This window comes from Staurois parvus, unplaced genomic scaffold, assembly GCF_062004578.1.
Source record: "Staurois parvus isolate SC_StPar_1 unplaced genomic scaffold, SC_StPar_1.0 ptg001095l, whole genome shotgun sequence".
NCBI classification, from domain to species: Eukaryota; Metazoa; Chordata; class Amphibia; order Anura; family Ranidae; genus Staurois; species Staurois parvus.
In genome coordinates, this window is record NW_028318891.1 from 1,666,720 (window position 1) to 1,682,161 (window position 15,442).

The window sequence follows — 15,442 nt, forward strand, 5'->3', positions numbered from 1 at the left end:
TTTTTCCAGCAAGTTTTATTTTATTGAATAAGCAGCAATAGATCCTGTGTTGACCCAAATAACACCATAATGCTCATTGATACAACCATTGCAGCAACACAGCGATTAGAGAGGATAAGAAGGGCTAAAATCAGACCTCAAAACTACAATTTCTTAAGATCCACCATTTAAAGTGAATATCTGGCCCAGGGTTAGAGTTATGGCCGGACATTCACTTTAAGTACTTGATGCAGCTTATGGAAGAAGCCACAATGGCCAAAGTCTTGCTAGTTAAGGTAGAAGCCGATCCATGAGTACCATGTTACAGGTTATGTTAAACACGCTCATAGACAGAAGCTGGGAGGTTTGTGCAGGAAAATCACATAAATGAGAGCAAAGGTCACATGGGCTGAACAGCGGGACATTCCTCAGCTCGGTCTGTCATGCAGCGAGTAGAGGGCCTGGACACTTTACCAGATCTTCGTCCTGAAAGTGAATTCAGAGTTCTGAGAGGACATCAATAATGAGGGGACTAGATGCAGACTTATTCATTCTGGGAAGGACCTTATATAGACAATAAACGCCCGGTATATACCTAGCGGCGTACGGTTGTCCAGCCATCCTCATCTATCTCATTTTTGGTACGGCGAGATGCGTCTTTTTCGTCCCTTTTTTCTGCTCGCCATGATGGTTTCTCTTTTTCTCCTGGAGAGGCTCGTATCGGAGTACTACGCTCTTCTTTGTCTTCAGTTCTTCTCCACGGACTCGCTGGAATATCAGAATGCCGATATTATTAATATTAAAGCAGGGAATGAGGTAAAGACAGAAAACACCAGACTATACTACCTAAGCCTCATTCACACGGAGAATACAAAGCTGTGTTTACCCTCAGGACGCAGCAGGAACTGGGATGCAGCCATTGCTCTCAATTAGACATCTGCGTGAGTGCAGATGCGTGTCCCCAAACTCATGGGCCCACATGCACATGGATGTCAAATTAGGAGTAGCGGCTGTGTCCATGCTACTGCCGCGTTCCACCTGACATCAATGGGGCTGCCTGAACAGAGATTCATGGGACACTGACACACCACGGGTGTACACTTTAGTATGCCATGTGTGAACGAGGCCTTATCGTCAGGTCATGAAGGAGACTACTACTGTCTGCTTGCTGATCTCGGTCTTGGAATAAATGAGAGCAGGACAGACTGTACTTTATGCCGTCTGCTTGCAAGTTGCAGTCTTAGGAGTACAAAATGGCAGGAACAAGAAAAACTCACGTTCATCTCTGTCAGATTTTATAGGACGTCGCCGGTCATCCTTTTTATCTTGATTTTCTTCTCTACTCTGGTCTTTTCTGGAAGGGAAGGCCTCTTCGCCTCCGCGCCTCCAGTTAGGCTCATCTCTGAAAAGTGGAATCATTTGAAAATGTAAGTTAGGGCATAATAAAACAAACATTCAGTAGATCTCAGCAATACATGCATATTCTCTTTAAAAACCTCCAAAGAAAGCTACATAACCTATTGATCTGCATGAAATCCAGAGTTTCATACTTCCAGTGTGCTGACAACTCTGCCTTTACTGTAGTGAAACTACCAATCAGTGCGCTCAACACTGCATGCTGTACTACAGAACTCAGCCCATCTCCGCCTCTCTGTCCTTTTTCATATGCCTATATGGATTTCTTTTCCTGCAAAACTTTACTACTTCTTGATTGTCAACAGCTAACCCACACACTTTGTGTAGGGAAAGGACTCTTGGAAGGTGTAGTTTTGGGGGTATAAATGCCTATCCCTTCCCTCATGCCATTACTTATGAAGGTTTCCAGCAGTTTGCAGTTGAGTGTTGGGAAGGCAGATAGGATCGTAATTCAGTTACGGTACACAGGAAGTTATAGGATTTCAAGTATTTTTCTGTAGATGCAAAAAATGTTTTTAGCCAAAAAAATAAATAAAAAAACAAAACAAAAAACAAAACACAGAGAAAACGAATATAGCCACCACATCTAATGACTGGTAAGCTATATAACATTTAGTTCTTGAGTAGATACTCTAAGGCTTTGTTCACATGAGCGGCCAGGGGACGTTAAAACTAGGTGGTTGACCCATGGTTTTAATGCTTCCCCCCAGGTTGGCCAGCTGAACACTCGCTGACAATCAGCCATATACAGAGCACAAGCAAAACTAAACAGTCATCAGACTGTCATAAGGCATGTCGAATGCAACCAAGTCTATGAGGCTGTGCTAAAACTGCATCCAATGCCGCACTACCCTCCACAATTTTCTGCATTGTAAGTGATGTGGCTCCAGCGCAGCCCCATTAAACTGCATTAGTCATGTTCGGTGGCAGTACCACCTGCGGAAAGTGACATGCTGTTAAATTTTTGCAGCGACGTGTACAGCCATGAGCAGCTGTAGGCAAGTGTTCAGACAGGTGGTAATACCGCAGTGCAACCACCTGCTTTCAGAACCCCCTCACACCCCCAACTTCACATTTGAAGAAGTCCTTAAAGTGGCTGTAAACCTCAGACATGAAATATGAACAAAGCATATCCCTCTATAGTGTGTACTGGTCTCATTTATGAGTACTAAGTGTCATTTCTGTCTGCTGTCTCATTCCGCTGCTATCAGCATGATTTCTGATAAGTTTTCCTGACACCAAAACAAAAAGGGTGACTGGAGGCAACTCCAGCTGATTGACAGCCTCAGCTCTGTTGCTGTGTGAAGAGGGTGTGTGTCAGCTCTCAGAGCTCTCCAGAGTGTAATTTCAGCTCTCCACCTCCTTTTTTTCTGACAGCTCAGACAAGCTTGATGAATTCTGAACTTTGAACAGATACAGAAAAGAAAAGGATGTAGATACTCAGATAAAATAAATACTCCTACATAAGTTGTACCTGTTTATCACTTGAGAAAAGTAATTTACCTGGGTACATCTAAGAGTTTACAACCACTTTAATGTATTCTCAGACCTTTTTGAATATCTAAATACCTTTTTGTAAGTGAGGTTTCCAGAACTAGACAAAGTATTCTGAAAAAGGTCTATCGGAGGATCTATATAGGGCCGGGGTTGGCAAACTATGGCTCTCCAGCTGTTTCATAACTACAAGTCCCATCATGCCTCTGGGAATCACGTTTGTAACTGTCAGTCTTGCAATCAATGCCTCATTAGACATGTAGTTCCACAACAGCAGAAGGGCCACAGTTGCCCACCCCTGATATAGAGGAATCAAGACCTCCTTCCTGCTGGTGGATCACTCTAGTGACACATCCTAGAATTCTATTCACTTTTCCCCACTGCCTGGCTACACAGTTTGCTCATCTTGCAATTATCTGAAATAAGTACTCAAATCATTTTCCCGTGTCTGGCCAACAATGTAACATTAGGATTCTTATACAGTTCTAAAACATAAAACTAGAAACCAGTACACCTTCCCCTGAATAAATCTTCTAGACGCCTTCTAATCCTACCGCCAAAAACACACTTACATGCACAGTTTGTGTGACTCTCCAAATTACAGCCAACCAACTCACCTGACAGGGGGGAGCTTTTCTTGCTCGGAGTCTGGGTCATCATCATCTCTGGACCACTCCTGATCTTCAGAAGCCTTAGATTCCCTTGGAGGGCCCCAACTGTCTTCCCGAGCTTTCTCTCGCTCCCTCCAGCCACCTAAAATAGGAATGTTTAATAAAAAAAAAAACCTTTATAATTTGCCCATATCTCCTATGTTGGGACATCACGTGTCCCCAAAGCAGACCCTTCCAGCGCAGTGACAAGATCTGGATATTCAGCCAACCAAAAACCGCTGCCCGAAAGAGTGAACCTTGCCAATTGAATGGTCTTTAACCAAGTTATAGAGATGGTACCCATCAGTTTGATGCTTTAAAAGTATTTGTGAACACCCTACCGTCCTAGCCAGCTATACTACAGTACAATGTATTTTCCATCTGTAATTGCCTTTATTATACAAATAAAAACAGAACCCACACAAAGTATATATATATATATATATATATATATATATATATATATATATATATATATATATATATATATATAAATAAAAGCTGTATATGGTGACATGACCACACAGCTTCCATTTGTCCTGTTCCCTAGAGCAGGGGACCAGGTGTGTCTACTGGGTGGACACACAAGGACTCCTCTGTTCCTGGAGGTATAGAACACTGTGCCTCCCGTAGTCAGTTTGGTTGTCTCACCTGCCTTATTAACAGAGGCTTCAAGGAGATAGGTGTGGGGGCATGGTGGTCAACCCAAATGTGGGAGGCACAGGCACGCCGTGCAGCAGCAGCATTGTGCCTGCAACTCCAAGCAAGTCGCACAGCAAAGTAAACTGACCATACCACCTTGGATCTGCTTCCCTGCTTGGTATGGTCAGAATTAGGAAAGAAGGGAGACTTCGTAGGATCACCGGGTATTTCCCACCTCAATAAATAAAGGCTGGATTTACCAACATTTACATAAACCCCAGAAAGACCACATATCCAATATAAGGTTCTGGGGCAACATACACTTTAAAAGGGAAGTGCCAGTTTTGGAAAAACAACAAAACATCCATGCTCATCTAGGTGGATGTAGCATTGATCCAAAGCTGCATTTGTTCGCCAACACCTTTAAACTGAGAACTGAGCGATCGGAGACAGCTAATTGCTCAGTTCTCTGTCTCCAGTGACCAGAGACCCGGTGACTGTGTCACTCACTCTTTGCTCTGTCCCCTTCAGCACTCACTGGAGTCTCAGGCTGTGGAAGGGGCAGGAGTGGCTGGCTCAGGCTCTCAGCAGTGAGCGGAGAGGCTGACAGCTGCAGATAAGGCATCTGGGTGGATCCTGACATTAAAGTTGGGATCCCTCCAGCATCTGGATCAGCTGAATGTCAGCAGACAGCATACTTCAGTCTACACTTTGGCCCAGCACTTCAAATCACAAAGACATGGCCACAAAAGTAAAAAGAAACACAACATTTCAGATTCAGCAACTAAATACAATTGTCAAATCTATCCTGATCATCTCATGAATGCCTTAGGTTATAAATTCGCTGACAATCTGACAAATGTAAACACAGTACTCCACCAAACCCGAAGATGTGTTGAGTATTTAAAAGCCTAGTTCATCTATAGAACGCTTAAACACACGTATTTAGGGTATAGCATGTTCCAGGACTTCTATGACCCCCCCCCCCCTCTCCACGTGACAGGGGGTGGGTGTTCTCCCCCTCAGCCACATTTAACCGCTTCCACGCCACCCTATAGCAGAAATACTGGTACAGGGTGGCACACACACAGGTGTAAAGTCACTATATATACATATATATATACATATATATATATATACATATACACACACACACATATACAGTCAGGTCCATAAATATTGGGACATCAACACAATTCTAACATTTTTGGCTCTATACACCACCACAATGGATTTGAAATGAAACGAACAAGATGTGCTTTAACTGCAGACTGTCCGCTTTAATTTGAGAGTATTTACATCCAAATCAGGTGAACGGTGTAGGAATTACAACAGTTTGCATATGTGCCTCCCACTTGTTAAGGGACCAAAAGTAATGAGACAGAATAATAATCATAAATCAAACTTTCACTTTTTAATACTTGGTTGCAAATCCTTTGCAGTCAATTACAGCCTGAAGTCTGGAACGCATAGACACCACCAGACGCTGGGTTTCATCCCTGGTGATGCTCTGCCAGGCCTCTACTGCAACTGTCTTCAGTTCCTGCTTGTTCTTGGGGCATTTTCCCTTCAGTTTTGTCTTCAGCAAGTGAAATGCATGCTCAATCGGATTCAGGTCAGGTGATTGACTTGTCCATTGCATAACATTCCACTTCTTTCCCTTAAAAAACTCTTTGGTTGCTTTTGCAGTCTGCTTTGGGTCATTGTCCATCTGCACTGTGAAGCGGCGTCCAATGAGTTCTGAAGCATTTGGCTGAATATGAGCAGATAATATTCCCGAAACACTTCAGAATTCATCCTGCTGCTTTTGTCAGCAGTCACATCATCAAAAAATACAAGAGAACCAGTTCCATTGGCAGCCATACATGCCCACGCCATGACACTACCACCTCCATGCTTCACTGATGAGGTGGTATGCTTAGGATCATGAGCAGTTCCTTTCCTTCTCCATACTCTTCTCTTCCCATCACTCTGGTACAAGTTGATCTTGGTCTCATCTGTCCATAGGATGTTGTTCCAGAACTGTGAAGGTCTTTTTAGATGTCGTTTGGCAAACTCTAATCTGGCCTTCCTGTTTTTGAGGCTCACCAATGGTTTCCATCTTGTGGTGAACCCTCTGTATTCACTCTGAAGTCTTCTCTTGATTGTTGACTTTGACACACATACACCTACCTCCTGGAGAGTGTTCTTGATCTGGCCAACTGTTGTGAAGGGTGTTTTCTTCACCAGGGAAAGAATTCTTCTCTCATCCACCACAGTTGTTTTCTGTGGTCTTTCGGGTCTTTTGGTGTTGCTGAGCTCACCGGTGCGTTCCTTCTTTTTAAGAATGTTCCAAACAGTTGTTTTGGCCACGCCTAATGTTTTTGCTATCTCTCTGATGGGTTTGTTTTGTTTTTTCAGCCTAATGATGGCTTGCTTCACTGATAGTCACAGCTCTTTGGATCTCATCTTGAGAGTTGACAGCAACAGATTCCAAATGCAAATAGCACACTTGAAATGAACTCTGGACCTTTTATCTGCTCATTGTAATTGGGATAATGAGGCAATAACACACACCTGGCCATAGAACAGCTGAGAAGCCAATTGTCCCATTACTTTTGGTCCCATAACAAGTGGGAGGCACATATGCTAACTGTTGTAATTCCTACACCGATCACCTGATTTGGATGTAAATACCCTCAAATTAAAGCTGACAGTCTGCAGTTAAATCACATCTTGTTCGTTTCATTTCAAATCCATTGTGGTGGTGTATAGAGCCAGAAATGTTAGAATTGTGTCGATGTCCCAATATTTATGGACCTGACTGTATGTGTATATATACATATATACATACACACACACACAGGTGATTTTGCAGTTCTACGTGGGGGGCACGCACGCCCTACCCACGCCACTTTCGCGGCCTCAGCTGTCACCCAGCGATCACCAATGATTTTTGACGGGGAGAGCCCTGTATGTAAACAATACAGATCTCTCCCGTCAGCACACTGCCTTGTATGGCTCTGCATAGAAGTGTGCTTACAGTGTAAAACACACACAAGCCCAAGTAGTAAAACAGCACACAGTTAACCCTTTAATCACCCCACATGTTAACCCCTTCCTGCCCAGTGCCATTAGTACAGTGTCAGTGCTTTTTATTAGCACTGATCACTTTATTGGTGTCACTGGGGATGTCAGTGACACCAAGTCAGTTCCCCCCAGTGTAAGAATGCCCACCGCAGTCCCGCTATAAGTCACTGATCCCCGTGATTACTAGTTTAAAAAAAATCCACTATATAAACCACCATTTGTAAACGCTATAACTTTCATGTAAACTAATTAATTTACACGTATTGGTATTTTTTTTTTCTTTAGCAAAGACATGTAGCAGAATACATTTTAGCCTAAATTTATGACGAAATTTGATTTTTTAAAATTTTTTTACTGGACATGTTTAATAGCAAAAAGTCAAAAATACTGGGTTTCTTTCAAAATTGCCGGTCTTTTTTGTTTATAGCGCAAAAAAATAAAAAAACCACACAGGCGATCAAATACCACCGAAAGAAAGCTCTATTTGTGTGTGTGTGGGACGTAAATTTCGTTTGGGTGCAGCGTTGCATGACTGCGTAATTGTCAGTTGAAAAAACACAACACCACATCGCAAAAAATGGCCTGGTCCTCTGGAATGCAAGTGGTTAAAAACAGCATAACTGTGCAGGGCTCAGCCCTCACAGCTATGTCATTCATTCATAAAAATCTGCAGCAGACGGCTTGTAGTTCATTGAGATGAGTACACTGATCAGCACACACATAGGCCATACACTCCTCTAGCTTTCTAACTGAAAGGCCTTCAGTACAGGCAAAAAGCTGGAGGATGTGTCTGCAGGAGCCTGACATTACGATCCACTGATTGTGGGTGCTATGTTTTGCAGGTGACTTTTTCCAGCAAAAACATTTGCATCGATTATTTTTTCCCTAATGGTGAAAATCACCTCCAAAAGGTTCAACCCCTGGGTATGTGTTTAGGTTAGATGCACCTAGCATCCTGTCCCACAGGTGGCCACATTAAACTCATCCATCATGGACTTTGGCTATGTCCTTCAATGAAAGAAAGAGAAAGTACTTTGTTAGGGGTGCTCTCTCCCCACCTTCTCATTCTTCGACTAAACAAGGATAACATACCCACCCACAGAATCTGGTGGAGAAGATCACAATCCCTCTGAGGAATCGGGAGTATGCTTCTCTTAAAAGCCAGTAGCTATAGCTACCGTACTTAAAGCTGCTGACTTTTTAGTTTTCCCATAGCTGGGTGAAGGTTATCTAATCGTTGCAACCCAACTGTGCCAGTTCAACAACATTTTAGGCATTTGTGCTTATTTCCATCTTTACTGAAAAGGAAGGGGGGGGGGGGGGTGTTAGCGGGTATCTGATTTTGCCTAATAAGCGATCAGAAGTGAAGTTCTCCTCCCTCTTTCCTAGTTTTCTGGGACGCGTGACAGGCCCCAGAAGACTGTGGGACCGTTCACAATGTGCAGTGGGCACAAGGCTGTGAAGCCACAAGCTGTCACAGCCGGGTGCCCACAGTTAACAAGCCGGCATCAGGGACAGATGGGAAAAGAAAACAGCTGGGGTGAACACAGCGCTGAATCGTGGGACAGGTAAGTGGCTGTTTATTAAAAGTTGCCAGCTACAATTTTTGCAGCTGCTGACGTATTCACACAGGAGACTGGAGCGCCTTCTCTCAACATATTTTCCTGATGAAAAGGTAGCAGATCACTTCCACACAGTGACAGTGCCTAGGCACAAACTGTTTTTTGCAGGCTCACAGAAGCCTGTTAGAAGTTTTATAGACATACCTCTTTCACTCCCTCCTGATTACAACAGTGGATTGTCTAGGAACAGGAAGAGAGAGCCTAGGCAAACTAGGCAGCAGAACGTCTACTGCAAGTGCTAACACTTTCACAAGGGACTCGTCTCACATTGCCTAAAGGACAAAGTTCCCTGGGGCCAAGCCTACTTGAAGACAGCCTATGCTAAGAAAAATTATGTAGGATGCTGCTATCTGCCTCTGAAAATGCTAACTGCTAGGATATTATGTTGATCCAAGTCCCTAATCAAGGGAAAAAAAGGTCTGCCTTCGAAGGCTGTACACTTTGTCCTGGGTCACTTACTCAGTATTGAAGCCAGAACATGAGCATCATGGGACAGCCAGCATCCCAACTGGCCCCAGTACAATTTCTATAAGGCCTGGCTGTGGGATCCCTTTGGTGAACCAAACCTGGGAGTGAGTTCAAGTGCACAATATATGTGTTTTCAACCTATGCTCCATAAAATATATTTATTCATAGTTGACTTAATAAGTTATATATTGCTCTGTACACACGTTCCAAGACCTGATGCAAGACAAGGATGTAAACATCAGAAAGTCTTATAAGGTTTTTTACTTGAGCATTATTCAAACATTCTGAATTATTTTTACATAGAGCAACAAGCAAAATTTCCCTGTATAGTAAAAGCATTTTTACACATTCACATTTTTAAGCAATATCTTTCAATCCTAAATCATTTCCAACACCAGCCATTGTGAGGAATCTCTCATTCATCCATCCATTCTTCTAACATCCATTGTGGTCCTCATAAATCGGACCTCCAGAGAACACAATTGTCTCAGTTCTAGCCATTCATGCATTACCAATGGACAAAGGAAAATCATATTGGCAAACTTTAGAAATGTAACACTGGGTTCATAGCTTACCTGGCCGATTGGCAGCATAAGGCTTCCAGGGAGTTTGTCCTCCTTCGTCATCACCACCACGCCTTGGTCCTCTATCATCGTCAGCTCCAAGCTTGGGCCCCCTGTCATCTTCAGCACTTCTCCAAGACCCACGGTCATCATCCAAAACACGACGTGGGCCACGGTCTTCATCAAATCCACGGCGTGCACCCCGATCATCATCAAATCCTCTTCTAGGGCCACGGTCATCTTCAAATCCCCTCCTAGGGCCACGGTCATCTTCAAAGCCTCTTCTGGGAGTACGATCATCATCAAAACCCCTGCGAGGGCCACGATCATCGTCAAAACCTCTGCGGGGTCCCCTGTCATCGTCAAAACCTCTGCGGGGTCCCCTGTCATCATCAAAGCCTCTGCGGGGTCCCCTGTCATCATCAAAGCCTCTGCGGGGTCCCCTGTCATCATCAAAACCTCTGCGGGGTCCCCTGTCATCATCAAAGCCTCTGCGGGTTCCCCTGTCATCATCAAAACCTCTGCGAGGTCCACGGTCTTCATCAAAACCTCTGCGAGGTGCTCGGTCTTCATCAAAACCTCTGCGAGGTCCTCGGTCATCATCAAAACCTCTCCGGGGTCCTCGGTCTTCATCAAAACCTCTGCGAGGTCCTCTGTCGTCATCAAATCCTCTCCGGGGACCCCTATCTTCATCAAACCCTCTTCTGGGGCCACGATCATCATCAAATCCTCTCCTTGGGCCCCTATCCTCCTCAAAGCCTCTCCTAGGGCCCCTGTCCTCTTCCAACCCTCTCCTGGGCCCTCTGTCCTCCTCAAAGCCCCTTCTAGGTCCACGATCCTCTTCTGCACCACGCCATGATGTCCTTTCCTCATCTAAATCAGGCTTGGGGGGTCTATCTTCATTCAGGCCACGACGAACAGGTGTGTTATCTTCTTCATCTGTGTTGGACTCTGCTTCCTTTCCAACATGTGCATCGTCATCTGGAATATCTTCAGACTCTATTTTGGCTGGCTTTTCAGGATCTTGTCCTCCCCGACGCCATTCTCTGGAACAACATTGCATTATTGTACAAATTATATTGAAATAAGGCAAGATAACAAGAACCCAAAGATCATCAACTTCAGAATTACCTTTCAGGTGCTTTGCGTTCATCTGTAGTCTCTCCACGTCTCCAGCCACTGTCAGCCTCCCTTTCACCCCAGCGTGATTCCTGAGAAAGGTGACAAAAGTGGGAAATAAATATGTACTCATATTGGAAACATCAATGCAAAACAAGCAGCACAAGATGCAGTCCCGTATCAAAAAGTCCCAGATCACATGGAGCACAACCATGACCGAAAATAGGTGAGAAGACAGGAACTTGGCCTTCTGAACTTTATCAAGCTTCAGAACTATGGAGTGAAAGGAAATCTCTTTTGTGGTTGAAAATAAGCAGAAATGTAACAATGTACCGCATTACAGGGACAATGGAACCTTTAAAAGACTGGAATAGCAGACTGGTGAAGTCACACACATCGTTAGGTAGCACAGAATCTTTTGCATTGTAATGTATTAAACACCTGAAATACCAACACACCTTCCTAAAGGAGTCATCACCCCCACGTCGTTCCTCCTCCCGACGACGCTCTCGCTCCTCGATCTCTAGTTCTCTCTGCCGTTTCTTGCGTTCTTGTTCCTCTAGTTTCTTAATGCGTTCTTGGTATTCTTTTTCCTCGGCTTCTCTCTTTTCATTTTCAATCCGATCTCTTTCCTCTCGCTCTGTAAAGAATGGGCAGGTAAGATATGACCCATGAGATAAATTGGCTAATGTTTAGTAGTTGAGCGACTATAGCTCTGTACCAGGTTAATTAAATGATATTGTGGTCATCAATTCCAGGATCAACAAGCACCATCTGAAAGCATTGAGGGTTAGGGTTAGACATACCTTTCTTTATCTGTTCTTCTTGCTTCATTTGCTCCTCTTCCTCCTTATCCCTGTAATAGGCAGTACGCCTCTCTTCCTTGCGTTGCCTCTTGCGCTCCTCCAAGCGAGCTTTTCTTTCCTCAGCTAGTCGATCCTGGAACTGTTTGAGTTTCTCCTGAGATCGTCAATATTAGAACAGAAATTAGAACAAACAAATGTACACAATTTTGGATCACGCTCAAGAGTACATCATGAAGAATCAGATGTTCCACCCTCTTTGCTTTTGAAAACACCAAACAGGCCCACCCAGGTTAACACCTTCCCACCTGGCCTATAGCAGATGGACGGCCGGGCAGGACACTCGCCGTTGTGAATGGGTGTCATATGACATCCTGTCAAAACGTGCCGCTCATGCAGCCGCATGGCGGCCTGATCTGTCAATCAGCTGTGTCCATGGGACACAGCCGATGACATATTACTACACCGGCCCGTTGCCAGTGTCTTGTGACCAATCACAGCAGATCACGTCAATTGTATACAATGGATGACTTCCTGTCATGCCATCCATTGTATACAATTATGTTGTTAGCTGTGACTGGTCAAGGCAGTCACATGATACAGACAGGGTCAATCACAGCCCATCTGAATCATGTGATCAGCTTTGCCCGATCACAGCTAATCACAAGACTGAATGAATCAGTTTCATTCAGTAACAATGATTGCAAATATCAATGAAATACATTGGTATAAGCAATCTTCTGTTAAAAAAAAAAAAAATCCTGATCACTTGCCCAGAGTAGTTCAATAGTTCCAGGTGTTTTTTGTTTTATTTAGCAAAAAATAAAAACCCCAGTGGCGATTAAATACCACCAAAAGAAAGCTCTATTTGTATAAAAAAAAGATAAAAATTTCATATGGGTACAGTGTTGCATGACAGCGCAATTGTCAACGTGTGACAGCACTGAAAGCTGAAAATTGGCCTGGGCAGGAAGGGGGTATAAGTGCCCGGTATTGAAGTGGTTAACGAAAAGTAAAATGTAATGCTACCAAAGGTATTAGGTTATGCATAAAACATTTGTATATCCAGAATAAAAACCAATTCAGTTTAAGTTTTCAGCCAGAACTGAACCTGCCACAGATATAAAGCAGTCCACAAAGCATACAAAAAAAACTTGCTGCCATCAATCTAGAAATGAACACAGTAGATTACCTCATACACCGAGAGACGGGCAGCCTTCAGTTTGGATACAAAGAGATCTTGATCTTCCAACATCCTGGACATCCTATTCTTGTGCTCCACTGCCTTCTCCCGCTCCAGCAACAGATTCTTAATCTATGGACAGAGGCTTCTATTAAACGAAGGGATTAATTCATGTGGCCACTTTCTCATTCTTGTCCTGAAGGGACAGCTCTATAGAGAAAATTCCAAAAAAACAAGAAGGTAAACTGTTCCCCAAAAACACATAGATTAACCCAAGTTAATCTGCCTGGTCTTTGAGGGTTAATGTGGCACCGGAATGGAACCGATCCTCAATAGAGATGATGACCGATTACGAACAGTGCGCGGTGAGAAGCTACTTGAACGCATCTTCTTACCCGTTCTGCCTCCTGCTGCTCCCACAGCTCCATGTCGCTGATCCTCTGCTCCTCATAGGCCTTCTTAATAGGAGGAATTTCTTCCAGCCGTTTGGCTCTCTCAAAATAGTCGATCTAAAGAAAGAGAGAGTCTCAGACTGCTAAACTCACAAATATCTCAAGCAAACAAAGCAAAGATGGACCCACACCTTCTTCTCCTGGTTCTTCAGGCGCTCCTGTAGTTCTTTTTTCTCCTTTTCTAGCTGCTCCACTTGTTTGGCCATTATGAAGTCTGGATCCAGCTCCTCCAGGTTCTGTAGAGGTTAGCAAAACAGAAGGAGGAAATACCACTGATATTAGAACAACTGTCAAACTCAAACAGAACACAGACCAGACAGAAATGTATTAATATCTACACTATGTGACCCCCAATAATTCCAGACACCCCACACACATCAACTCCACCTGTAAAATTGCTAACTTTTTCCTTGACCTCCACCCTACTCACCTTGTATACAGTCCCTGCCATCCATTATTCAATTCAATATTTAGTGCAAGGGCCTACCTGATTGCATACAAATTGAAAGTGTTTAGGTTTGACTTCATATTATATGGTTTTGGTATTTCTAAAGGAAAATTGTGCAAGAAAATTGTATAATGTACGGCAACTCTTTCCTTTTACAAAGAACATACATCTTCAATACAAAACCATGTTTGCTGCACCTTAAGGCACGCCAGAGGCTCGCTCTTACCTCTGGTTAAACATTAGGCCACCACGTACAGCTTCACTCTTACCTCTATATCGATGTCCTTGAAAGCTTTGGCTCCCAGTTCCGTTTTCTTGATCTGCTCAAGTCGCTCACGCACAGTCTTCTTCTTGATCTGCTCATGTTCCTGCAGGATTCGTTCCTTTTCACGCTCTTTGGCCTCTTGACGCAGTCTCTCCTCCTCCGCCTTACGCACTTTCTGCATTTCAGCCTCTTTCTGCTCTAGCTCTTCTTTCTCTCTCTGGATATTTAGATTCTCCAGACGCTCTTTGCGCTCTTCAATAGTCTGCCGACGAGCCAGGATGCGCTGGTGTTCCTTTCTTGAGTTCTTCAGGAAAGCCGTTATGGCCACCTGTTGCTGCTCCTCCTTTTCTTGCTGGATAGAGGAAAGATTGACAAAGTAATGAGTGGACTCCTGTGCGTAAGATCCCACAAGCCCTCTAACAGCAGAATGAAACACTGGGCCATCAACAGCGCCCTCCCCCATACAGTGGAGGAATGACACACAGAGCATCAGATCCCAATACAGTGAAGGAATGACATACTGGGATGATTTATGGGTGCTACACCAGCTGTTACCCATAGCAACTAATGAAGTTCCTTGATTCCTTTTCCTAGAAAAGAAAATATAAAGTCTAATTGGCTGTCAGAGCAGGTAATGAAGATTCTGCTTTCAGCATGCCCCATTTGTTTCATTGGATGCTCCATCACCCCACATTGACATCATACACACCAGTGCTTGGAGATCTGTAGTCTAGTTTCAGCACAAATTTTGTAATGCTTACCAATTGTCGTTTTCACAAATTTGTTTACAGTACCATATTTTATTATATCTCGTACAGATCTGTTAACGCTCCCTTCTAATAATGGTCATCTGTACATCAAGGGAAACACAATTAACCTGTTCTTAATGATTGCCGATATGGTGTCAATATGCTCTACGGTGATTTCATGGCTGGCCAGAACCGAAGCAGGATTACAATAAGGAACAGTAAAGTGCAGTCACTGTGCAGCACCCCTAAATTATGGTTGCCACATCTAATGAACCCATATTCCCCCCTCCATGTAAACATAGGATTACACAGAAAAACAAAAAAAAAACCAAAACAAAAAAAAAAGCTCATGAGATTAAAAAAAAGAGACACACTAACGAAGGCTGCAAAAAAATGACTGCTAGACTGCAATGTTGATCCAAGAGCCTCAAAAAATCATAAGCCACTACCTTGGAAAATATGCATATGCAGAGCTTTGACACTCCTCCGACTTCAATAGCTATATGCATGCCCCAAATCA

General features: G+C 43.6%; 1 protein-coding gene and 1 non-coding gene across 2 annotated transcripts in view; both read right to left on the reverse strand.

The window, feature by feature from the left end:
* EIF3A (eukaryotic translation initiation factor 3 subunit A) overlaps positions 1-15,442 on the reverse strand; it is a 24,204-nt gene continuing 8,762 nt past the window's right edge. The window contains exons 12-23 of the mRNA XM_089658805.1: positions 14,178-14,525; positions 13,592-13,696; positions 13,404-13,517; positions 13,018-13,140; positions 11,829-11,982; positions 11,481-11,662; positions 11,035-11,114; positions 9,916-10,949; positions 3,507-3,642; positions 1,257-1,381; positions 575-747; positions 1-465 (exon numbers count right to left, since the gene is read on the reverse strand). Coding sequence (XP_089514931.1) covers positions 575-747; positions 1,257-1,381; positions 3,507-3,642; positions 9,916-10,949; positions 11,035-11,114; positions 11,481-11,662; positions 11,829-11,982; positions 13,018-13,140; positions 13,404-13,517; positions 13,592-13,696; positions 14,178-14,525 — 2,574 coding nt within the window. The 3' untranslated portion in view covers positions 1-465. The remainder of the gene's footprint in view (positions 466-574; positions 748-1,256; positions 1,382-3,506; positions 3,643-9,915; positions 10,950-11,034; positions 11,115-11,480; positions 11,663-11,828; positions 11,983-13,017; positions 13,141-13,403; positions 13,518-13,591; positions 13,697-14,177; positions 14,526-15,442) is intronic.
* Positions 13,252-13,372, reverse strand: LOC149440313 (small nucleolar RNA SNORA54). Its single transcript, XR_016307686.1, has one exon. It is a non-coding gene; the product is annotated as a small nucleolar RNA SNORA54 (small nucleolar RNA).